Source organism: Anabrus simplex, chromosome 1, assembly GCF_040414725.1.
Source record: "Anabrus simplex isolate iqAnaSimp1 chromosome 1, ASM4041472v1, whole genome shotgun sequence".
NCBI classification, from domain to species: Eukaryota; Metazoa; Arthropoda; class Insecta; order Orthoptera; family Tettigoniidae; genus Anabrus; species Anabrus simplex.
The window spans coordinates 285123353-285149336 of record NC_090265.1 but is presented as its reverse complement, the minus strand read 5'-3'; the positions used below and the strand labels follow the sequence as shown (position 1 = coordinate 285149336).

Genomic DNA, 25984 nt, shown 5'->3' with positions numbered 1-25984 from the left:
AACTAGAAGAAAAACATATCACTTTAGTCAGCTGTGCAAGACATTCTTGAAGTCTTACGAGCAGATGGAGAGCTATCCCATGAAAAACAGGAAAGGAATTCCTGCAAAATGAAAGAATATGTGGCAAGCATCAGCCTGTTAATTGGAATGTATGTCTGATGGGAACATTATTTTGTTCTGGGACTGGAAATATCAACAATATTTTTGTGCAGATTGGGGCATCACAGAAAATTTAAGAAGAATTACACATTCTTTTCACTTGTTAAGTACATAAAATCAATATCTGAAAATTTAAGCACACAACTATTTGAGCTGAGGGTTGACCTTCATGTACTGCAAGTTAGTAATATCCTATTATTATATTATGAGTCTTCTCTTTAAAAAACAACCACTTGATGTGGCTGCAATAATGTGTATACTTGTTTTTCATATGTTTATTTACTGCAAAAAGTAGGGACCTATTTATCGACTCACTTTGGAGCATTCTGGAAAATAGATTGCTTTGTATATGATATACTTTGTGTTTCATGATACTTTAGATGAGATGTAAACAGTTTAACTCAACTATCTATATACAGTGTAGCTCACCATCCTTATGAAGTCAGTATTGAGGCAGCCTCATGGTGTAGGGGTCTAATGTTTGCCTCTTACCAAGATACCATGGGTTAAAGTCTTGGCTCGTCCAAGTGTTTAAATTTTGGACTGAGAGCTGCAATGGATTCATGGAGTCCTTTGAGACCAACTGATGGTCTGTCCAGTATGAAGACGTGGACGAAATGAAGAAAACTGAGCAACATATGAGGATGTTGCTTGCAGACTACTCCATTATCTGTAAGCCTTCTGACTGATCAGCAGAGTTGTATTGTCAGGTCAGAGTCCTTAACCCATTAACGCCTGAATATTCTTTTCTAAATTTTCATGTTTTTTTTTTTTTTTTTTTTTTTTTACATTATTATTACTCTCAAGTAACACAAACACACTGAAATTAAAAAAAAATGTTATTCATTACTCAGTTTTGAAAATATTTGCTGTTACCATATGATAACGCTAGGCGCTTCTACTACGTACTTATATTGGGTATCACTTTGGTTAAAAATTTACACTCTGAATCATCAGCAGGCTACTATTCTACATTATTATTATTATTATTATTATTATTATTTATTAAACGTAATACTACTAAAATGCAATACCAATTAAGACTTTTCTTTTGTTATATTACACGCATCATTTCTTTCTGTGTTTGTAAAACCACACGATCTAGCCAGTATGAAAAGGAACAAAACAGTCGATGCACAATCCCACTCTACACTTCAAGCACATTGTCCTCTCTATCTGGATTTACAGTTTTCATTAGCGTACCTTTTCCTTTTTCCTTCTGTGTGCTGGACAAGGTGGTTAGTTTTATCAAAGTCTTACAGAATCTGATATGCAGTCGCTAAGAGAGGTCCGTGAAGCTGCTGGACTTGCAGCTCTTTTTGCTACATTCTGGTATCTCTGGAGATAGATTGTAGCTATTTCTCTTTTGAAATCCATCTGAGCAATTTTTTGTTTTCTCCCTTTATTGTATAAAATCCAGCTGTTTTGAACAGTCACATCTAGCATCAATGTGAACAAAGGCCAGTACCATTTTTTTGCCTCGTATCCCAGTGCAATAGCAGGCATCATTCTGATCCATCTGGTCAGTGCCTCCCATAAAGGTGTTTTATTTGGCAACCAGCCTTGGTTTTGGAATCATTACAGTTCGCTTCTGCTGCTCTGAGTATCTCTTCACTTGACCGACTTCTTGTGCACCACATGAAGAAGATATCATTGTTCCCACGGGGTTAGCCATCCACCGGACATACAGCAGTCCATCATTCTTCTCTAATGCTGTCTCATAAGTCCCACGATCTTTTTGGAAAATATTTGCTTGTTTTCCGGAGTACATCCTTTAGGAATTCTATTTTCTCGAACAGTACCAATGGCAGAATACCCACAATACTTCAGAAATGACAAAAGTCGTGCACTAGAAAATAAATTGTCCATGAAGAAGGTGTAGCTTAGTTCCCTTTTCTCATCTGGAACTTCCTTAACCCGGGAACGCCGGAGTTTTCAATTTTCGTTTTTTTAAATTTTTGTTTAATATTCCCAGCATTCACATATCAGAGAACATTTAAAAGTCATTTTTCTAAAAACTGAATCGTTGGTTTTTAAATGAGGGCCTGGTACCATACGGTACCGCACGGCGCTTGACATAGCTTTTGGTTGGAACATAAAAATTGTTACCTCTTTAGAATACCATGATACTGAATGCTTAATATTGTTACAGAATATCACTTACAAATTACTGAGCAATAAACAAAAGAAGAAACGGTGTTTATAGGTTTATTTGTGATATCCCTTTGGGAATTCCGAAATATAACATTAGCTCAGACGTGACATATCTTTAGGAAATACGAGTAATATTACTTCAGCTTTTCTTATTTAGTCACCTATTTGCACTCTTCACTAGTTTAGAATGGCAAAATGCTGTTTGCACAAACGCCCACATTACACGTGACGCATTCTGTGCGGCCGCGGAATTCGCATTCGTTCGCCGCACAGCTCCTGCTTTGGTTTGTCGGAGCGATATAGTGATGTACGCCATTGAATCTCAAGGTGTCAGATACACTAAGAAGTGTAAACAACTGCATTTATTTACCTTAAAATACCACCCAAATATATATGTCGTAATAAATATTTTGCACCTACCCTTTTCTGATTGTGGTACTTACACATAGCCACTTAGAAGGAAAATGCCGATGAAATTTTCATTTCTTCGGGGTTATTTTTCGTTTGTAAAAAGCATATACCGGTAGTTGTTGACTTCAGAGCACAAGAAATTCATAATTTCATCGTAAAGAAAACCCTCATATTTCGGTCGGCATCATGTATCGAAAAGTGGAAAATTTCGCACTATGGAATTGGAGTGAAAGTGGGCCATACGCCATCCAGGTACCTGGTGGATGGGGTGATGATTTCGCTCTCTTCCCGGGCCATGAATCATTATCGGACATGGATTATCTACTCCTGTGCGGAATTTGTTGCTTTAGCACTATTTCTGCTGGTACCCGTGATTGACCTCCCGTAAGGTTATCTGCGAGACCCCCTTAATCTTCCTTGGATAATACCTTAGACTCCAGTGGTTCAGTATGTCATGCCGTTTAATTTTTAAAAGTAAAATATACAATTATAGAGTTTTATGACACACATAAATCATTATTTGCAACTACAGTATGAATTGTTACCCTTAGAAGTAAGGAGGAAAAAGTAAACAGAGAGGCATGGTAAGCGCCGTGCGGTACCATTCGGTACCAACGGAATAATTTGTGTCATAACAGCTGACACAGGAATGCTGACCAATTGCTTGTTATTTCAATTCATGGACTTATATTTCAAGACAATAAATCACATGATACAAAACCGTATTGTCAATATTTATAAACAAAGTAAAGCAACTTACTTTAGACAGGTAGTCATTTTTATTCCTCTCGACACGATCTCAAATTACAAGCAGTTGTTGCCGCAAACAAATACTCAAATAAAACCTTTTGTTGATTTTAGGCATTGTAGAGAGTATATCCTTGACAATGTAAAGCGAAGTTGCCAGATTTATGGCGCAAGTAAGGATCAGTATGAGAAAATCAGAAGTAAGGCGCACTGGTACTATACGGTACCGCACGGCGTTGCCGGGTTAAGCAGAACAAGTAGGGGACTTGCATCCCTACCAAATCACTTGTCATAGTCAGCATTAGATTTTGGTCCTTTACCCTGGTACAACTCAAAATTCACTAAATATCCGTCCTTAGTGTTCAGGCTCCAGATCTTGTACCCAAATCTAATGGGCTTACCACGAATGAGTTGTTTGCACCCATGGCAGCCAAAATATTTCACCGCACATTCCTCAATACATGTCTTCTTTAACTTTTCCATTATAGACCTTATTTTCCATGCCTTATCATTAAGGTCAATTCTAGAGTTGTCTGCAAAGTGCAGAAACCTACAGATTTGAAATAATCGGTCTCTTCTCATTGACCAAGAAACTGCCAGGTTCTTCAAGTCATCATTCGAATCCCAGAAATGCCTTTTAGAAGGCATGTTATTGTAGCCGCTGATATATAGAATGGCAGTGAAGCAGCGTATTTCTTCTGCTGTTATCTTTGGGTCCTGATAATTCAAAAATAATGCATAGCGTCTGGTTTCCTCCACTAAGTGTTCTATGAATTCTTCGTCTATAAACAATTAAAAATTTCTATTACTAACAAGTGTTCATAACTTGAATAATCTGGAAGGGGGAATGCAGTAGATTTTTCATTGTCAAAATCAGCTCCTTTCTCCCATCGCTTGTGAGATGTTTCCCTCTCAGCGACCCATTTGATAACATTTTCAGATATTGGGGTAGCTATAATTTCAGGTGAAGCTTCCTCTAGTGTGGGTGGCTGTACCGATGGGCTGTACTCGTTTTCGTCCACACCTATTCTTTCTTTGTTGGATAACTTTATTTCAGCGTTAGCCAGCAATTGACAAGACGTCAGGTTGTCTGCTAATCCACCTTCATCCTCACTTCCAGAATCCTCAGCTCTGTCTGTATTTGGTATTGGTGGTTCAATAAACACATCACCGTCAATATCATCATTGTAAATGATGTCCAGTGCTTCAACAATTGAAAACCCGCTCCTAAAACAATAAAGTAAAATATACGTCTTACTGAGTATAAACGCTTAGCGTTACCATATGATAAACTTGAAATTCGGAAGCCATAACTTTCACATGTTTTGAGTAAAATCATTTGTAACGGTCATAGAATGTATATTACACTATACAAATAAGAACAACACCAAGACCAACAACCCATGTAGTAATTATAAGCATATAAAAATTCACTTAATCGAAGCGGATGTCCATTTTTGCTGCACATTCAGCAATAGCAATTTTTGAATTGTCTATACCCCCTTCAGACCTGAAAGAAAACTATCAGCATGAATTTTTGTTTGTACGTCAAAAACCGACTAAAATGCTCTTAAATACATATATTTTTAGTTTATTTTACAAAATGAAAATTAACATCTGAGAAAAAGCACCCGCACAATTGTGCGTATCAGGACTTCAATTTACTAGTTACAAAAATGAAAAATTACCTCACTGGATGTGAATATACATATATACATGGTCAAATGTTCTATTTTACAGTGGGGAATAATTTAAAACAATTAAATCTTTGTTCAAACACAAGTAAATATTACATTTTCTACACTGATGACAAGTTCTGCTTTTACTGCCCTTTTGGCAGCAGTACACTGTCGTCGGATCTGAAAGAAAACTGGAGGTGTGAATTTTCGTTTGTACGACAAAAACTTACTAAAATGCTCTCAAATACATGTTTCTACAGTTTATTTTACAAAATGAGAACTTTCAGCTAAAAAAAAAAACTAACAGAACTCACACAATTGTGCATGTCAGGACTTGATTCACTACTTACTACTTACAAAAAATAAAAAATAAGAGCATTCAGCTCAGTACATGTGAATATACACATGTACACGTTCAAATGTTCTATTTTACAGTGTGGAACGATGAATTTTAAACAATTAAAATCTTATACCTTACATTTCTCACGTAGAGTACGAGTTCTGCCTTCACAGTCGTTTGGTGGCAGCACCCAGCACTCTTGCATGCATTGCCTGCAATGAAACCTAGCCCGCACACTTGTGCATATCAACATTCAAAGCCTCATGGTATCGCGTACGATGTTGTAAGTTCACAATTTATGTTCACTAAACAATTTACACACTTCATTGATTATATTCTGATATTCAGTAGAGCTTCTCGATTAATATGAATGCAATAAAAAGAGACTTATTTTAGGCATTACTGCTTCCCGCCATGTTAACTGAAGTATATGCTGCGTGTCCCGCACAAGCACTGCACCCCGGTCTAGCTCCAAGAAAACATCAAATAAACTCAGAGATAAATAACACATGAACCTGCACAATTGTGCGTACACGGTCTGGAAGGGATGTGTTATTATTGTAACAAACACTTCAATGAGCACTACATTGTTGTAAGCGTGGGTCCCTTACAGAATGATAAGCAGTGGTACCAATCCTCCAGCACAGCTGTTGAAGGTACAGTAACAGCTTTAATAATGTGTTACATGTGTTACCATATGGTAACGCTAGGCGTTAATGGGTTAATGTCAACCGGAGGGCGAGGAGGAATTTCAATGTAGTAAATACTTTGAGACCTTGTTAAAAATTATCACCTTTCAGGATCTCTTTGTACATGTCCCCACTTCAAACTCTCCCATGATATAGAAGTTATTAAATATTATATTTTATTTTGCAGAACCTGACCATCTAGTAAGTACATCCCTGATTTGGGGGTTAGGATCATTATCTCTTGAACATTAACAGAGAAAGTATCCCTTCCGATTGCAGGATATGTCAGCTCTGTTGCCTCTAGTTGGTTGGATTCTTGTTGCACCTCCTTCTCGTGGGTGCTATCACTGCTATCACTCCACTAACAATATTCTAATTGCATTGTCTCAAAATATTATGTGAAAAGAGACAGTGCATAAAATCTTAAAATTATCAATACCCTGAAGCATTGGAGAAAGGGTACTAGTTTTTGTTAAAGGGATATTCTAAAGGTAGTTTACAAAATTCAAGTGAACCACGTGCTGGGTCCAATGACTGGAAACAGGCCGTGGATGTTCTAATTATTAATTTTAACAAATGTTGTTAATTCAATTGTTAAAAATTATTTAACAGCTTGTTAGGTTTTTATTTCCCCACTACTTTCTTGTCATGGATGCAATCCTTGCAGAAATTCAGCTTGAAGTTCTAGTAAATAAAGCTTTGGAAATTCTATCATTGTTTCCAATCAACACAAAAATTCTTATGAACATAAGCCCTATGGTTGATTGTTAATGAGCTACATTTGTTTTAATTCTTAACTGGAATGGAAGATGGTTCGTATTTCAGATTAAGTTTTAAATCTGGTATGCCATTGCAGACATTGCTGTCCTTTACCAAGGTGTGAAACATGGTTGCCATTGAGCAAGTACGATCCCTTGAATTTTCAAACATTTCCAATAATCAATGGGGTGGCATATTCAGGTGTTTGAAGGACATTTTGAGGACTTCTTGTAGTAGAAAGCAGTATCCCTGATGGTATGCCAACATGGCAACAGCTATTCAATATGAAATGTGCTAGGTAAGGCTATTGACAACTTCCAATACAAAGTTGGCAAGTGTAACTCGTAAATGGTAGACCGTAGGGCATAAGTTTGCAGGGACTTTTTGTGTTCTTCCCCCCTCCCTCCACACATACACACAAAACCCTGATTACTTGCCATATGTCGGGGAACAGCCGGTGTGTACTTATTGATGATTCAATAGTGTTTCCTTCCCTGCTTGGGCTCTGCATATGTATGCAGACACTTGCCAGTAAAAACTGTAGTGTTAAGTGTGTATGTGATGTTTGTTCTTATATTTGTTAGTTTCATATTGCATTATGACATAGGCCTTTTTAAGAAACGTTTTTGTTGTTGTTGCCTTCTCAATGTTATAATGTACTAACACGCTCATAAATGCATGCAAGATATTGTACGCAGCTAATTTAACTTCAAATCCATTCTTGTTTGAATTCTTCTTTAGTATTTTTTTTTTTTTTTTTGGACATGTGTATACTATTAATGTGTTTCCCTTTTTATTTTAATTTCTTTCCCAGAAAGCTAAGGCCTTCGAGCGGCATCAAGCCTTAATGCTAATGTGCAGGTTAGTGGCAGATAAGTTCTTGGCCAGGAATTGGCTTATATTTTCCTTCTATGTCCTGTTCTTAGGTGACAAGCTGATGTGGATCCATCCAGGTGAAGTATTTTCTGTTGATTCATTGGGGTGACACTTGTCTTTTGTTGCAGCAAATGGCTAGTCAGAGGAGTCAGGTTCAAAGGCAACAGGCCCTCGCCCTTATGTGCAGGTTAGCAGTTATGCCATCCATCTTTACAAAGCACTGCAATGTAGCCCTATACAAGGAATCATTTTTAAAATTTTCTTCCATTTCTGTATGTTGTAATGCTTAGTACATATTATGCAGCCTGATAGTTTTTTTTTTTTTTCTGATTAGGACATGTTTGTCACATTGTCCATTGATGAAAGTTTAGTCTAACAAGTTTTAATTATTATTTCTGTTAGGTGTAATTATTGTGAAGAAATGGAAGATGTATTTTCCTGTATTACCCTTTATTGTTGTGAAAAAATTGTAGCTTTACTTAGTGATGAATTTAAAGTAATACTTATGTCTCTCCCGCAAATTCCAGCAGGCTCTTTTGATGATCTGTATTTCTAAATGATTTGTACAGGACTGGCTTAAGTGATAGTTATTAGTATTAGATTTTGAAAAGTTACAGGCACACTGACCATTCTACTCTTAACTTGAGTAGACTCGGTTAATCCTTTTGCCTTCAGGAGGGATTTTCTGTAGGACCGGTTCATAGTGACAGGAAGGTCATGCAGTCTTGAACTAAGCTTGTTCACGCTACCGACACCCATATAAACATGGGAAGGTGCCGTTGGAAAATAGGTTGTCACCAGTGGAAACTCTCCACTATAGGAACTGTCCTTGCTTAGTGGATCACTGATTAACTAATTTAATATGTCACATAAGTTTATATATTGTATACAGGTTATTTTTTTCTTGTGTTTATTATATATTCATTCGTGGAAGTTGAGTAAAGGATTTCCAGCCTGATATGGTGGGGCTAGCAATAAGTAATGTTTGTTTGAGAGGTGTAAAATAGAGGATATTAAGAGCAAACCATAAAAAGATAAGGCAAGGGTTGGATGGCCTTGTATTACTATATTAGAATGGCAAAAGGGATTGTGTACTACTACTAAGTATGGCTACAACAGGATAGGAAAGGACTAGGAGTGGGAAGGAAGCGGTCCGTACCTCAATTAACCTCTTCAGTGGCACGCCCGAGAAATTATCGGGTGGCGCACGCCTGCCCATAACGTCACCGCCCGAGAAATTCTCGTTTAGCTGCAGTGTTCATTTCGCGATCGCCCAATAATTTCTCGGGTACTTTAATCGTTTGGGAAAATGTTTTCAAATATTCTCAACAGATGGCGGGGGGATTTATAGCTGTATTCATGTAGCGTCTGGCTTAAAATATGCCTTATCTTCTCTACTTTACATATACAACCTCTGGCCAGCTGACGAGGTAAACAGAAATGGCGTGCGCGAAACGGAAGAGAACTTTGTCTGAAGACAAAATAAGGAACTACATCAAAGATGAATCACTAAGTGACATTAGTATTTCTGATAGTAGCTATAATGATTCTATTGATTCTTCAGATGACGACCTTAGTAATTCTAGTAAAAGTGAAGAAGATATTACGTCAGACGCTAAGGTGATGGTAGATGTTGAATATACATTCGTTTGGAAAAAGTGTAAGCCTGGGGATAGTGTGCGACCTAATATTATTCCATTTACGGGAAATCCTGGTGTGAGGCTTAGCTTATTACCAGAGGTGAGTGCGATTGACTGTTTTGAACTGATTCTAACAGATGAAGTTGTAAATTTGACAGTGACCGAAAAAAAATTCGTTGGCCCTATGCTAAAAGTTCATTGAAAACCTTGTAAATAAATCTCCGCATGGAAGGGTACAGTTTTGGAAAAAAGAAGCTCTTACAAAATTTGGCAATTTATTGCGTTGGTATTGCTGATGGGAATAATACAAAAGCCTGAAATAAAAATGCATTGCTCACAGGACAGTGTAGGCCCTACTCAAAACACCAATATTTATTAAACTATATCACAGGCCTACTCTAAAAAGTGTAAATAGAGTGTAAAGTAAGTTTTTATTAACCTTGAATAATATATGAATGTGTTCCCTTAATAATTGTTACTCATTCCTTGCTTCCTAAAAATAAATAAATTCATCCGAACAAACCTCACTTTTCTGGCACAGGAGGTCTGCCAAAACCCGCCACCGAAGGGGTTATAGCCCTAGCACATACCTGGTGTGAAAACGGGGAACTATGGAAAACCATCATCAGGGTGTTGACCAGTGCGTTCAAACCCTCCATTCCGAATGGAAGCTCACAGCTGCATGATCCAGACCGCTTAGCCAACTTGATCGGTTTCAGTTTCCTTAATCTGTAGTATAAGTATGACTGTTGAGACTAATGGAATCTTCATCCCTTAGTAAATTTCATGATAAATTACATAGTTACGTTCAAACTGCTTTTGTGTTTTGCATTCAAAATTTCCACTCTGGTTCTGCTGTATTCTTATAATCTAATCAACTGCAATCGGACACACTTAGGAACGCGTGCTAAGGACTTCGGATGAAGGTGTTTTGGATGCCCATAAAACAAAATCACCGCCTTTCCTTTTTTTTTTTTTTTTAAAGTTGCTTTACGTCACACCGACACAGATAGGCTTTATGGTAACGATAGGCAGGAAAGGGCTGGGAGTTGGAAGGAAGCAGTGTTGGCCTTAATTAAGGTACAGCCCCAGCATTTGCCTGGTGTGAAAATGGGAAACCAGGGAAAACCATCCTCAGGGCCGCCGACAGCGGGGTTCGAACCCACTATCTCCCAAATACTGGATACTGGCCGCACTTAAGCGACTGCAGCTATCGAGCTCGGTCTCTTTGCTTCCAGTACCAGCTCAGGATTTGTGGGTGAAGAAAATCACTTATCCTCAGGAGTTGTTATTCCCACCACCAACCACCAAACTTTTTTTCCCCCCTGCATTTACTATGGTGAAACTTCATATGTAAATTAACAGTAGAATAACTAGTTTTACATCCTACTGTTGCAGTGTTAAATATTTTATTTCTTTGTTCCCTTCTTTCCATTCTCATCCACTGCTTAGAGATGCCAACTTTCAAAAAAGGCAATTCCTAATGCAGCCGTTCGGGCACGTGGGGTGGGGTGGGGTGAGTGGGTGGCAGGCACAGTGGCTGTAGAATTTCTTTTTTCAACATCTTACTAACATATCCCTGAAAAAATCAATGAACTACATACAGTTCAACCAGATATTCAAAGACTGGTTTAATAAAGAGTGTATGATTCTTAGCTGCTAAAGTAACAGTACATATCTGACTGGAGGTTGTAGGATCATTTCTTTTGTTGAGTACTGTAGTTGCTCCCTTAGCAGCTTGTAGTTGCTGTTTGGTAAACATACACTGGTGACATGCTTTTTGTTTTGATATCATGTGCATCTTCTGCACTAACAGAACACTTCACAGTTCGGTATTCATATTAGCACGGAATTCAGTCTTGTTCTTCCTCACCATGCGAAACTGAAAAATCACAGATACACACACTACAAAACACGTATGAATGAGATTTTGAGGAACGCAGTAAACAGGGCCATTGTTTAGAGTATTCCACCCTAAATTTTTGAACTATTTTTGGTTTATTACTAGCGTCGCTAATCACGGTAACGTCATCACATGTATTTTTCTGCACAAGAAATCGTTTCATTATTTCAAACCTTTCGCATACTGTGACACACGAATAGCATGTATCCTAGAAGAGCTATATATGTAAATTTGGCAACCAAAATCGCAATAAATATTTCTTCAACCGTCCCACACACAGTATCCACATTGAAACGGAGTTAGTCACAACTCTGCCGCCAAAACAAAGAAAAGAACCCGCATACCTGCATGGAAATCTGGTCATGTGACTAACAAAGACAACAGCTCCGCAAGATATGCCACTTCACAGGCGCCTATTTTTTTGGTACTGGAAGCACCTGCGTTCGGCGCGTGAAAACTCAAAATATTCTTAAATGAGGGACAGGAAAGGGGTATAAATTATTACTTGGAAATCTGAAAATAATATTCTGAGAATTCAAGCTATAATAGCATTCCTTGTGCATCCTTTTGAACACTTAAAATATGCTTAGATTTAAAAATCAACAAAAAATTGTAATTTGTGATGTGTGATTCGTAATTATTATGAATGAATCGTAATAGTTGGCATCTCTACTTAGACCACACCTTGGTGGTGTGGGTGCAATATGTTCTGCATATGTGAGGCCATTAGAGCAGCAGCCAAAAGCTAGTCTCTCTCTCTCTCTCTCTCTCTCTCTCTCTCTCTCTCTCCGTCTGAATTAACCAAGGAAGGTAAAAATCCCTGACCCAGTCAAGACTTCTTGGACCAGAGGGCAGCACGCTGACCATTCAGCCACGGAGCTGGACATGCTCATACTATACAGAACGGCATCAAAATATTGCAACCACTGTATATCTGATGAAGGATAAAAAGCCTGTTTTTCTGCCGTCTCATTGGACATTTCTTTATATCTCATAATAATTGAGAAGCTTAAATGTCAGTTGTCTTGCTGCAAATTATTGATACCCTTGGAAATTATGGTGAGGACCTGCATTTTGGCAAAGTTTCCATGAACCCTTCGTGGACAGTAGGTTAGAGATCCAACACTGCACGTCTCAGACAGTGTTTATAAATTAAACATGATGCATCTCGAACGATGTCACAGCATGCTATGTGAGGCTTCCAATGTAGGAACTAATTAGAAGAACAGGCTAGTGAAAAGACCACTGAACTGGGTAGGTTAGGTCCGGCTTGTAACAAGAAAATTGGGCAGGTGCATCAAGGCAGTCAACTGGCCTTTAGCATCCCATACACTCTACAGGGTACGACACAATCACCCTGTGACTAATTATAAAGTACACGGTGCACACACTGGCAATTTTAAACTGCACAATGTTCTCATTTTCGATGAAAGTGGCTACCCTAGCTGACCAGTAGTAACACAGGAAATGGAGGCATATCTGAGTTTTACAGTACCTTTGTTTTAATTCTTCTAGACAAAAAACAAGAATCGTTGGTGCTAGGAGGAACATAGGTGTTGTTATATAGTGTGGTTGCACATGAATAACTAGTGTACCACACTCCATCCTACAAGATCCTTGCTCAAGACTAGGAACTTTGATTCAATTGTACATTCTCGCATAAGTTTTCTGCTGTTCTATACTAGATTATTGAGCTGCTGATTTAAAGTCTTAAAGCTTTGATCTATATTTTTCTTGCAAAAAAAATCGAACAATGCAAGAAAATTGTGTCTGAGAACAAACAGTATTGTGACGCCCATTGCAAAACAATAGTTTGAGGAGATGCGGGGAAATATCACCTTGGTTTATATGGAGCTTTGAATAACTATGAATACGGGAAAAACGACAGTTCCAGTAATGATGCATTGATGTTCTACTGTAGGTAAATAAATGAACAAACATACACAGTATCAAGTTTAGCTCACCAAAGAAGTGCTGGTGTGAGTGGGGCTACGGTCTGAGAAACCTCTGATTTTTAGCAGTTTGTCAGTAATTTAAAAGACCTTTGTCCACTGTTCCCTCTTTCTTGCCCTCTGGTGTGTAAACTTTTCTTGATCAGCAAATATATTATTGAAGTATGCATGATGAGTTACAGGAATTTAAGGAAGATGTGAGCGAAGATCTGCAAGTTTTACTGGCAGAATGATTACAGGTATAGTTTACTTATTCAGCCATCAAATTGATGTAAGGTTGAATAGATTAACATAACTCTTTCCCCGTCCTCTTCATACATTTACTTCATAAAGTTCTCCAATGTAACCTGCTTAATTTTGAGGTGCTTCAGAACTCCTTTAAAATGGTCTCGCTTTACTAAAATGACATCAAAATGGTTCTTCTTTATGCAGTTTCTGATTTGCTGGCTATACTGAATCATATTAAACACTTCTTTTTTCCTTAGCTACAATTCTACATTCTCAAAATTATGACCACAAGGAAGATATGAGTGGTCAGGTATCATAAGTATGTGCTGAGTTTCTGTGAAACGGTCAGCATGAATGTACCTGAGGCAGGTCAAAATCACATTGAAATTTTTATTCAGTCCACTGCAATTATTGGTGATAATATATAGTCTTCACATCCGATGGTATTTTATTTTCAATATTGTGCAAGTCCTTAACTTAATCTCGTAAAATTGGGTTCTGGAATTTATTTTTGCATTAGAAGTGCTTGTTGCTTGTCTGGTGATGGCACCAACTGGTGGAATCTTGTTATATGCTATCTACTTTAACAGTGTTTGTGCCATCTCTGCTCTGCATTCATGCAAACATACTTCTCGTTTTAATTCTTCTGTGTGTCCAGAGGATTATGTGTTGTAATGGTTGATAGGTGAACAACCGCGCATTGGACGGTCTCAAAAAAACGGTAAATTAATGTGGAAAAAATGGCAGAAGTCCACCTTACATATTTAGGAATTGACTGTTTAGAAGGAAAGTGACGGAAGAAAAAACTTCGTAAGTATGTGTAAATCAAGAAGATCAATACTCGTAAGTCTGGCGGAATTCTAACCTCAAGAAGGTAAGGGGACGTTGGAGCTGAATGAAGCCCCGTTGAACAGCGAATCAACTTTGATTGCAGCGCTCCCAATGCGGACAGCAAGTAGCATGACACAAAAGGGAAATCTCCATCACGTGCAACAAATGCAGTAAGACATTCTAGTAATACACAAAGGAGAAACTCCCATTGTATGTCACAAGGCAATATAGCACCGCAGAAGAGAAACTTCCACCTTATGCAACTCTTTGACCAGTTAACGGTATTTTAAGGTACCTAGACAGAGAACAGCGAATCAACTGGATTGCAGCGCTCACAATGCTGGCAGCACGTTCCATGACACAAAGGGGAAATCTCCATCACGTGTCACAAATGCAGGAAGACATTCTGGTAGTATACAAAGGAGAAACTCCCACCTTATGCTACAAGGGTGACAAGGTATTCTACACCACACCCACACAGAAGAAAATGGTATTGTGCTTCAGGTGAATCTTCGACTAGTTAAACAGTATTATATGTGATAAAATTCATTTTTTGGTCCGTATTCAAAGTATTTGTATGAATAACACTAGTATGTTTTTATTGTTCTCCCACCTGTTCAATACAATACAATCTTAGAAGTTAGGACTTTGTCCTTATCAAAATATTAACATAAAATTAATACTTTGGATGGTACATGTTTCGCCTATCAGCCATTTTTTACCTTATGAAGAGATCAGGTACCTGATTGGGAATGACTTATGAATACTGTTCAAGACTATGTCTTGTAAAATGGATTAGAGATCGTTGAATTACTAATACAATGTAAAATGTTGTATACTATTACTTAACAATATTTGTGTTCATATTTGAGTCTAAAAACATGACAATTTTTTGAAGATTAGAACATAGGTGGTTGGTTCTTGATATTAAAAGATGTTACAATAAAGTTAAAAATCAGAAAGCACATTCCATTTAATTGTCAAAATGGCATGTTGTTAAAACCTTGAGGAAAGTTGAGCATTGGTAACGCAAAATACTCCAAATAAATATTACTGCAAGAACGGCAACATACCGAGAACAAGTTTTATAACTAGATTTTGAATCAAAAGACTGTACGAAAGGCTGAACTTTTAAACAAATACCACGTTACAAGAAAGATTATATCTAAAACAACAAATCAAATGAAACCTTGTTAAGACGTTTCTGCAAGCGGCAATGGAAAAGAAAGTGTTAAGCGAGAAAACGTACTCCTGAATATACAAATAAAAACTATCTGACATGGATATGGAAACACTAGATAAGATTTTTTCCGACATGAGGGCATTTAAATGAAGTCAAATAAATAATAAAGTTTAATTATTCCACCTATTCAATACATAAAAAGAGATGTTAATAAAGAATTAAACCTGTAAATAAAACTATTGGGACATGTTTCGCCCTTCAGTTAAGGGCATCTTCAGCCTAATCTCAATCTGAAAGTTTTTAACAACATGCCATTTTGACAATTAAATGGAATGTGCTTTCTGATTTTTATCTTTATTGTAACATCTTTTAATATCAAGAACCAACTGTTTTTCGCTATACTTCATTGTACCACTCAACACAAAATAAATTTCTAGCTTCAGAATGAAATGCAAAACACAAGCACAAATTTGCTCACTGTGTTATTCAGCAGTCTTGCTGCTAACCAGCAAGCAAAATTGAACATTGCTTATGCTAACGGCTTGCTCGCCAACCGTGCAACTTATCCTGTGAAGTTGGAAGTTCAGGAATTCAAGGCCTTTTTCTGTAATCACGCAACTCTGGCAACGGATCTTACCTTAGGGAGTCATGCTTGTTTCATGAAGATGGCAAGTAACATATTTAGGGCTAGGAAAAATGTGATCATACTAAGCAGTAATAGCAGAAGTTCGTGGCTCGATAAATGAGGTATTTTTGTATAGATTTAAAATGTTTGGAATAAGGGCTTCAAATCTACGACGTGCTAAGTAGGAAAACATGTTGCTGTAGAACACACTGATGAGCTTTCTCTGTATCCATTATAATGCTTAACGAATTTGCAGGTTGAAGGGCTGAAAACAAATTGTACCACTTCATTAAGAGTAATTTATTTCCCTTGTTATTAAATACATACATAGTAGCTAATGCAGGAGAGAAGCAGACTGGCTGGTACGCCTTTGCTTTTCTCAAGATTGTGCTGCAGTGCGTAAGGTCGAACAGCACCGTCTTTAAATGGAAATTTTGTTCATAACCAAGGCTATCAACCATTCAAACTGAACGCTCCTGCTGTATGTTGTAAGGATAAATTCTAAAAGCACATGGCACATATTTTTCCGCGATTTTAAGTGCCTCATATGGTCTTGGCCCAGGTTTACATCTGCTGCTCTTAATGCTATGCGAAGGAATGTATTAAATTTTTACATCTTTCTGTGGTGGCTGACTGTATTGTGGATAAGTTATGCATGTGTTCTCCCCAGAAAATTTTGTAAGCCGGGGGGGCAGGAATTAATAGCTGTGCGGTGAATACTACGTAAAAAATGAATATTATAAAATTTCATTTTATTCCCCTCAGTGCATTAACAGTAATATCAGACAGGTAAACACTAACTGCAAAATTGAATTGTTTTATTGTTATTGTCATGAATAAGATGTAACAGAGTAGCCTGAATTTCTAGTATTCTGCTGCTCGATCATAATCATGTAATACTGGGGCTTACCTCTCAGTTGCTGTGGAGTGTCATAGGGTTTTGTGATGATGTGTGTAATAGAGGGCTCACCCACTATTCCACGCTGATCGAGACACCGCTTTTGCGCGACACTACGTGATAGTCAAGCTTAACATTTAAACTCCGATGTAACAGGTATAATATGCTGACAATAACTAAGATTTTGTCATAGTTTTACAGTATTTACATTTTCATTTGGAGCATCAAATGACTCAATTACAGTAAAACCTCATTAATTCGAAGTCATTGAGATTCAAAAATCGGACTTCGAATTGCGTGATTTCGGATTAACTGCCAATTCACAATACAGAAGTACTAATCCTTGCCGTTTTACAAAATATTATAAGGCCCGTTACTGCATGCAGTTAACCTTGATTCACAGTTTATACCTTTCAAATGCCATGAAAAAAGAACTATTTCCAAAATGTATCCAAGAAGGTGCATTTACAGTATTCAAATAATGCACTTGGATATCTCACTGACGAACATAACCTCATGCAACGAAAGAAAGAAAGAAAGAAAGAAAGAAAGGAGGAAAAAAAGCAAGATTCAAAGTTGATGAGAAATCTATGCTGGCTCCCATGTGCAAGTGCTTTATTCATTGGATTACTATACTGTATGCATTTTAGATGCCTTGTATTTACACAGAAAGTACCTGATGCTTTTAAAAATCGAACTATGACTATCCTTGCACGATTTCCCGCCATGGCACTTCTCTCGTACTTCAGAAATGTAAACACTTGCCGCATCACGAAGTATTCTAAGACCTATTAATACATGCACTCCCCTCAATTCACAGTTTAAATCTTTCAATCTTTCAAATGCCATGAAAAAAACTATTTCCAAAAGTACCGTATCCAACAAGGTGCATTTACAATGTTCAAATAATGCACTGACAAACATAACGTCACGCAACGAAAGAAAAAAATCATGCAATTCAAAGACGAGGATCAATTGTGCATTATTTTGTGGATTTCTGTACTGTTTGCATTTTTAGATGCTTTGTACTGGCATGGAAAGTGCCCGACGCCCTTAAAACATTGTGGCTTATCGAACTTTCCTATGTTGAGGGGATAAAGTTTCTTGCTTCCATGTGTATTGCAAACGCACTACAATGAACCCCACCGCCCACCCATGTACGATTCCTCGGCTGGCATTTTCTCCTTAAAACCATAAGACACAAATAAAACCTGTACCCCAATTTTGGCCACAAAATTTTACAAAAATATGCAGTGATTATTAGCGTAAATATGGTAATTACCTGGAAATTGGGAAGGTGAAAAAATCTTTTTTTTTTTCTCTGTATTTTAGAGCTTTTCAAGTTGAAAATCATACTTTTGTAATGCTCATATGTAATGTATCAAAATAAATATTTAATAGCCGACTTTAGAAAATATTTAAACTTGTCTTCTTTGCACAAGTTGCCATTGCTTATTATTATTATTATTATTATTATTATTATTATTATTATTATTATTATTATTATTATTATTTTAATAATTTGTATTATAGGGGTTATTTGTTGAGGCACTTTGTTATAAATATTCTGATTGATATTACAGTTGAATCGTGTGGTTCCTTTAGGTGCATGTGTTTATACGTAATGCGTGGAGTGAGGAAAGCTGAATGCGACAGTAATACGTCTACGTCTGTAAAATTAGCAATGTATTGCTCTCGTTTTCCACAGGCACTGAGCAAGCACTGTGAAAACAAACACTTGGTTCCCATCTCCTTGAATTCTAGAATTTACTTCTTTCTCTCCCACCCACAATTAGTTTTTACAATAAAGTACTAGTGTGTCTTCAGAATATCTCTTGTCATTATAACATTCTCAGTACCTAAGGTTAAAGGCATCTATTTTAAAAGAACACCATAAGAAGATTTCTTGTTGCTGTTGTCATTGTCAACAGCCTACATCTGCATATTCCTCCTTCATCTGCGAAGCAGAGGTTTGACAGCAACATATAAGGAAAAGCTGCTTCTCCCATGTCATAAATACTGAAATGAAGTACACACATCCTTCTTCCGTAACTATAGAAACTATAGAAACTTCCGTAACTATAGAAAATCGCAGGTAGTAGATATGACGCAAAATAACGCTGGCCTCCCGTGGTCAACTTGGCAGGTTTGATCGCTGCTCAGTCCAGTGGTATTTAATGGTGCTCACATAAGTCGGCTTCATGTTGTAGATTTACTCGCACACAGGAGAACTCCTGATCTTGACGACACCAAAAAGTGTAAAAATAGTAAGTGGGACATAAAACCAACACCACTAATTAATTAATTAATTAATAAACTTCTGTATAAAAACGTTGTAGACTGTCAAAAATTTTAGTCTCCTACATGCTTATGACTCGACTTACTTCCTGTAATTCCTATGTATAACATAGGGCCTCGACGAAATTTCTCTAGCTTGTTCTATCTACCTCTAATGCTTTCACCTCTATGTTTCGTTGACTCCAGGTGTCCCCCTGTCTATAGTTCTCAAGTTAATAGTCGATCTGCCTTGTCTACGACTACCTTGCAGATTCCAGCTCATTGCCTCCTTTATACTTACGTGTGGTCTCCCCAGGGTGTAGCTGGTCCACCTCCATTTTTTCTCATCTGTTTTTTTTTGTGACTTTGACTTGTGGCCTCCCCAGGGTCTTTGTTTGAGATTGTCTTTGGCTACCATATTCTCATAATGTACCTCAAGCATCATCATCATCATCATTTCCTGTTTCCATCTTCCTGGGTCAGTTGTGAATCAAGGACCTCCATCGCTGCCTGTCTCTCCACCACTCTTTTCCTTTTTTAAAGTACATCTTCTGGTTTTCCTTCCCTCTTCTCTATGCACTCCCACTCTGAATCTGTCCACCTCTTTCAGGGTCTTCCTCGTGGTCTCCTTCTTGTTTAAAAACCTTTTCTTGGCCCACTCTGTTCTCCCATTCACATCATATGCCTACACCACTTGAGCTTTGTTGTTTCTATCCTGTCTTGAAGTTTCAAGATTCCTGTCCTTTTCCTTATCTCTTCATTTCAATGCTAATTTCTGGTCTTGCCCTGGATACCTCTTCGGAATTTCATCTCCGTTACCTGTATTCTACTCTCCTCTCGTTTTGTTGTAGTCCACAATCCAGCTGCATAGGCTAGTATGGGTTCGAAATAGGTTGAATATAATACTTTCTTACATTTCTTCTGGACATCTTGGTTCCACAAAATACCCCTTGCACTCTGGTAGAGGCTGTTTGCTTGTATTCTTTTTTCCAATTTCCTTGGTAGTCTTTCCATCTTCTATTATCATACTTCCCATGTACTTGAAACTTATAACCACTTCCAGAATTTTACCATTCTGTTTTATCTTTCCTCTTCCTTCCTTCCTTCCTTCCTTCCTTCCTTCCTTCCTTCTTCCTTCCTTCCTTCCTTCCCCTTATCATCACTATTGTTTTAATTTTCTCTGTGCTTACTTTCATCCAAAATTTTTTTATCTCTTGATTCCATACATCTACTTGTTTTTGCACTTCCGTTTCATCACCACCCCTTATCACTATAATATCCGCAAACAGTGTGGCATTCGGTGCCTGTCTTCCCAGTCTCTTTTTAATGTTCTTATCAATTTCATCCATGACTATCATGAATAGTACGGGGCATAGTACATTTCCCTGTCGGAGACCAGTTTATAAAAGCCTGTAACCTTGTGATAACGTCTTCAATCACTTTCAAGGTCTCGTTTCCAAACGGTAAAACAGATTTAACATTTGAGTTGAATACCTTCAGCTTCATTTTTATGCTAATGTGAGGGGATCTCCAGATTGGTCGTAATCGAAAAAAGGCTTGTTTGACTTTGTGTATAAAACACAACACATCTCTAAAAACACCTCCATCTTGAGTCAAGCTAGAATTGTTTGTGTGGTTTTGTACATTCCATCAGTCTTTTTTTATTATTTTCCGTTAAGCCCACTTCTTCAACTTGTTTTTTTAAATCATTCATTTTGATTTTCCATGCCTTGAAAACGTTGTTTAAAAAGGATGAGATCATCTGCATAATCCAGTTCTTCCAGTCGGTTATTTATTCCCCAGTGAATGCCCTGCTTTATGCACATTGCCTCTCTCAACATTCAAACCATTGTCATGATAAAACAAGATTGGCAACAGGTGACATCCTTGTCTGAGTCCTGATTTCTCAGCAAGAGATTGAGAGTTTTCTTTATGTACTACTCAACAAGGTTGACAATACGGAAATTTATTTCTTGTGGAAGTGTAAGTATATCCAAGCCTTTTGAAAAATCAATGAAAAGTATATAGAAGATACCTGATTCTCAGCAAATTGTTCAATGATTAGCCTTAGTGTGTTGATCTGATCCACTGTAGACTGACCTCCTCTGAAACATGCTTGATTCTTGTTAAAGTCTCCTATCATCGGCAGAGCTTTATTCTATTCACTATGAATCTTGTCATCACTTTTCCCCTATATGAGAGAAACATTCCCCTTTAGTTATTACATTCTGAGGGGTTGCCTTTCTTCATTGTCCTGATGAGGACTGCCGTTTTCCATTCCTCAGGAAGGTGTTCTTTGTTCCATATTAGTGTTAGAAATGGCTCCTTGTATTCTGCTATTTTATCTGGATTTGCCTTAGGAGCTTCTGGAATAATGTTATATACACCGGATTCTCTGCCACTCTTAATTTGTTTCGCTATGTGTGTGATCTCCAGTCATGTTTGTGATTCTACCAAGATATGTGGGTCCTCTGAAATGGTTTTACCTTCTTCAGTTCTTTGCATCCTCGACTGGTTTCTCCCAAAAAGTTCCTCCTAGAAAGCTTTCTCAAAATAGCATACACTTCTTCGCTTTTACCAACGTTCGCTGTTTCTTCTACTTTTGCTCAGTTGGTTCTTTCTCTCACTCCACTATGGTCACGAGTCTAACTTTGCAGTAATTATTCAGTGAGAATCAGGGGTCCATTCCCTTATGCTATTATTTGCTTATTTTTGTAAGGCACTCACTGCACTTGAACATAGTAAATTTCCTTCTCTTCCGGAGTAAAAGAAGGGGCCACCCCTTCAGTCCTCACCTCTCCATAGCCTGTAGTTGTTTCGTGCAACCCAAATGTCTCCATTTTATACATTTACATTTCTGCCACTACTTCTCTCTGCCATTTTCATACATGCTGTACTTTTCACATTTCACAATCCAATTTGTGTCCTGTATTTCATTGCAAAAGTTATCTCCATAAAATCTTTAGTGATTTTGTTTCGACCCCCTGTGGGTGGGGGGACACAGGTGAGGAATACACCCACGGTATCCCTTGCCTGTTGTAAGAGGTGAAAAAAAAAAGGGGGCGACCAAGGGATGATTTATTTAGGACCGTCAAACTACTTGTGATTAGTACCATCACTCGAACACCATGAGTCGCCTTTTCTTGCAAGTAGTACCACTATGTTAGGCATACAATACGTTTGTGATTGGTAGCAGCAGGGAGTGGTCCATTGTTAATTTACAGTACCTGTGATTAGTACCACTATATGCGGAACACCACGGCCTTATGTTGCCTGTGATTAGTAGGATTATGTGAGAAACTCCATAGGTCTGCATTACCTCTGCGATGTACGTTACCTGTGAGTAGTAACGTAATGTGTGGAAACTGTGAGTCTACGTTATTTGTGATTAGAACCGCTACATGAGAAATACCATGGTTCTACTATACTAGCGATAAGTATCATTATGAGGGTCCATTGACCTGGATTTGGACTCCTTTAGACAATAGGCATGATTGATTCAAGATTGTGCTTTGGAAGCAGCTCCTTGGTCAGTATATGCTATTGTTCTAAGATAGTTTCTGGGAAGGTGGGGCAATCCTTATTCATAATTTCACTTTTTGAATTCTAGTCAGTGGGTTAATTTTGGAATTACTTGTAACTTTCAATATTGCGAGTTGTATCCACTGATTATTTTAAATTCATATTCGTCCATCCATTCATTCTTCATTATCACATTTTGAATTCTAGTCAGTGGATGAATTTTGGAATTTTAAATTGTCTTAGTCTTATTTTGTACCATTAAGTGCTGATGACCTGGATGTTAGGCCCCTTTAACTTGTTGACAAGTGCACCTAAGGACAGTCAGTGGAGTGCCCACGGCATTATTCAAATAGTATCGCTGTACAAATCCTAGTTCGGTATGGTAGTGGTTTCTAACGGAAATGCATATACTCCCTACAGTGTAAGAGTTTAGCGTGCAGTAAGCCTACAGGTTACAGCAGTGTTACGATTGTCACCAATGTGGATAGTTCGTGTTCTTCATAGCTATAAATATTTTTGGCTTTTGTGATTATAATTGTGAATATTCTTCTTTTGTAAATTACAACTGATGCTATGGAGTTTTTTTTTTTGCTAGGGGCTTTACGTCGCACCGACACAGATAGGTCTTATGGCGACGATGGGATAGGAAAGGCCTAGGAGTTGGAAGGAAGCGGCCGTGGCCTTAATTATGGTACAGCCCCAGCATTTGCCTGGTGTGAAAATGGGAAACCACGGAAAACCATTTTCAGGGCTGCCGATAGTGGGATTCGAACCTACTACCTCCTGGATGCAAGCTATGGAGTTTCTGGACACAAGTGATATTATATCGACGGTGATATATTAGAAAAGTTTTGAAACAACAGTGTTTCCTAGATCCAAAATTTCTTTTCATGTGTCTGAAAGTCTTTCAAAGTTGTAATAAATAAGTTTATTGTAATTTTTAAGAAAAAATTTTCTTATTCCCCAGAGGTTGTTAACCGGTCAAATACGCACTCAGATGGGACCGGCATTATTGCACGGCATATGCTGTGCGCACTCTTCAAAAGCTTAAACAACAAGCATCCTAATCATCAATTTTGTTTTGGGTGTGTGGGTTATTGGCCCATAGCACCCAAGTCCAGTGGAATGGCTGCGCTAGAGCGCAGAATTTTTCTGTAGCGATTATCTCCGTTAACCATCATAGGTCCCTCTTTACCACAACTCGCTGGTTTCTTTGTTGTTTAACCCGAAGGGGGAAGGGCTGCCAGCTTCTCAGTACCAAAGGACTCCTCCGTTGTTGTTGCTGCTGTCGAGGTCTTCACCAAACCCCATTAGCTGCCAGTTTTCAGCATTCCTATAGGGCAATGATGGCGAACCTATGCCGCACGTCACTAGGTGACACGCAAACACTATTTTGGTGGCACAACACGTGCATATATTAACGTTTTAATATAAGTCTTGTACTATAGACTATGAATATCTTGTGCATCATATAGTCATAGTGTTTCAGGTTTAAGAAATAAATACCGAAAATCTAAATTTGAGTGCCTTTAGGAAGTGCATTATTGCAACACTGCAACAATGATGGGTCCGGAAGTCAAGTGAGATAAATATCGGATGCAGCCGGTGGGCCATTCTCTCAGCCACATCTGTCAATTAGTGAAGTTTGGCTTGTATATGGTTGCCAAGAGCACGTAATTATTCGTAGTGTGTAACTGTTTATTGTTTTGAATTTTGTAAGACAAATACTGTAATTTCCAAAAGATTATCCCAATTTCAAAATTTGGAGAAACTATTACACTTTATTTCGCAAACGAGTGACATTAAGATCAATTTTTTGAGTGGTTAGAAATTGACAGTTTACAAATGGAGTTGATTGGATATGGGTAAACAAATTCGTATATTCGTGAAAATCGAGTGTGCTGTTGATGGTGAATACTCTCTCCAGAAGCTAGGGAACTTGCTACATGAACAGTGAAACAGCTTCCCACAAATGTTTTTGTACATGATGAAACTTGCAACAGCGCTATTTACTTGGTTTTGGTCATCATACACCTGCAAGCAGCTATTTTCTACAATAAACCTTGTGAAGTCAACATTAAGAAAAGTCTTGGTTCAGACCTAACTGCTTCTTGTGTGTTATTGAAGACAACAAGTAATGAACCTAACGTAAATTACATGGCTACTAATAATCTTATTTAATAATTTTTGTGTGGTGTTGAGGTATGCTGTAGTTATGTTATTGCTGATTTGAAAGGGTCTGTCTTCTCTATAAGACTTGCGCAAAAGAATATCAACTTTATATTATTATTATTATTATTATTATTATTATTATTATTATTATTATTATTATTATTATTATTATTATTATTATTATTATTTGTGATTAAAGGCTGCATTGTTTGTATGAATCAATTCTTCTTTGAGTGGAATGAAGAGATTTTATTCCTTATACAGGGCTGCATTGCAAATAGCTTCTTTTATTACCAAATATCAGTTTTGACAGTGTTTGAAATATTATATTAATAGTGTTAGTTGCAGTGTGATGTAATTTTTTTAGTATGAATGGTAGAGCTTCAAGTGAATTTATACTTGTATAGCTCCCATTGAGCATGATTGTTTGCTGATAAGATCTGACTGCTTTTTCTTTTTATTTTAAATCCATGTTTAATATTTCTGGGTTAGGGCCTGACTGCATGTATGTAGTTATATATTTTACCATCCATATACTGATTGGTTTGATTTTCTTCCAATTGGTTTGTGAGTTTTCTATCAATTTTCATTAGTTTTTACTGCTGGTATTTTCTTTTACTACTCATGTTATGTTACTTTATTATGTTGTGTTTAATTAACCTGGTTCTATTCCTGTGATTATAAACCTGTAACTTGTTATTGCTTTATGATGTTACAATATATATTGTCTACATATCTGGCAACCCTTCCGATTTACCCAGAAACTTTCCGGTTTTTAACTCGTCTTCCGATTTTCGGTTTTATTTTTCCTTCTTCCTATTTTTGACCAGTATAACCTCCAGTATGGTCAATACTCTTCCACTAGGATAAAGGATAAATTCTTACTTGCTTGTGTAATTAACCAACTTTATTTTCAAGAGTATTTATATGATGCTTTAT

At 37.5% G+C, this 25984-nt stretch overlaps 1 protein-coding gene across 2 annotated transcripts in view; it reads left to right on the top strand.

The window, feature by feature from the left end:
- The window catches only part of hfp (Poly(U)-binding-splicing factor hfp), a 579337-nt gene that overhangs the window by 260725 nt on the left and 292628 nt on the right, over positions 1-25984 (top strand). Inside the window, exon 5 of one of the 2 annotated variants that reach the window (XM_067159786.2) lies at positions 7943-8001. In XM_067159786.2, the coding sequence (XP_067015887.1) occupies positions 7943-8001 (59 nt within the window). Of the gene's footprint in view, positions 1-7752; positions 7800-7942; positions 8002-25984 lie in introns of both variants that reach the window. The other variant, XM_067159787.2, reaches the window with a different exon arrangement.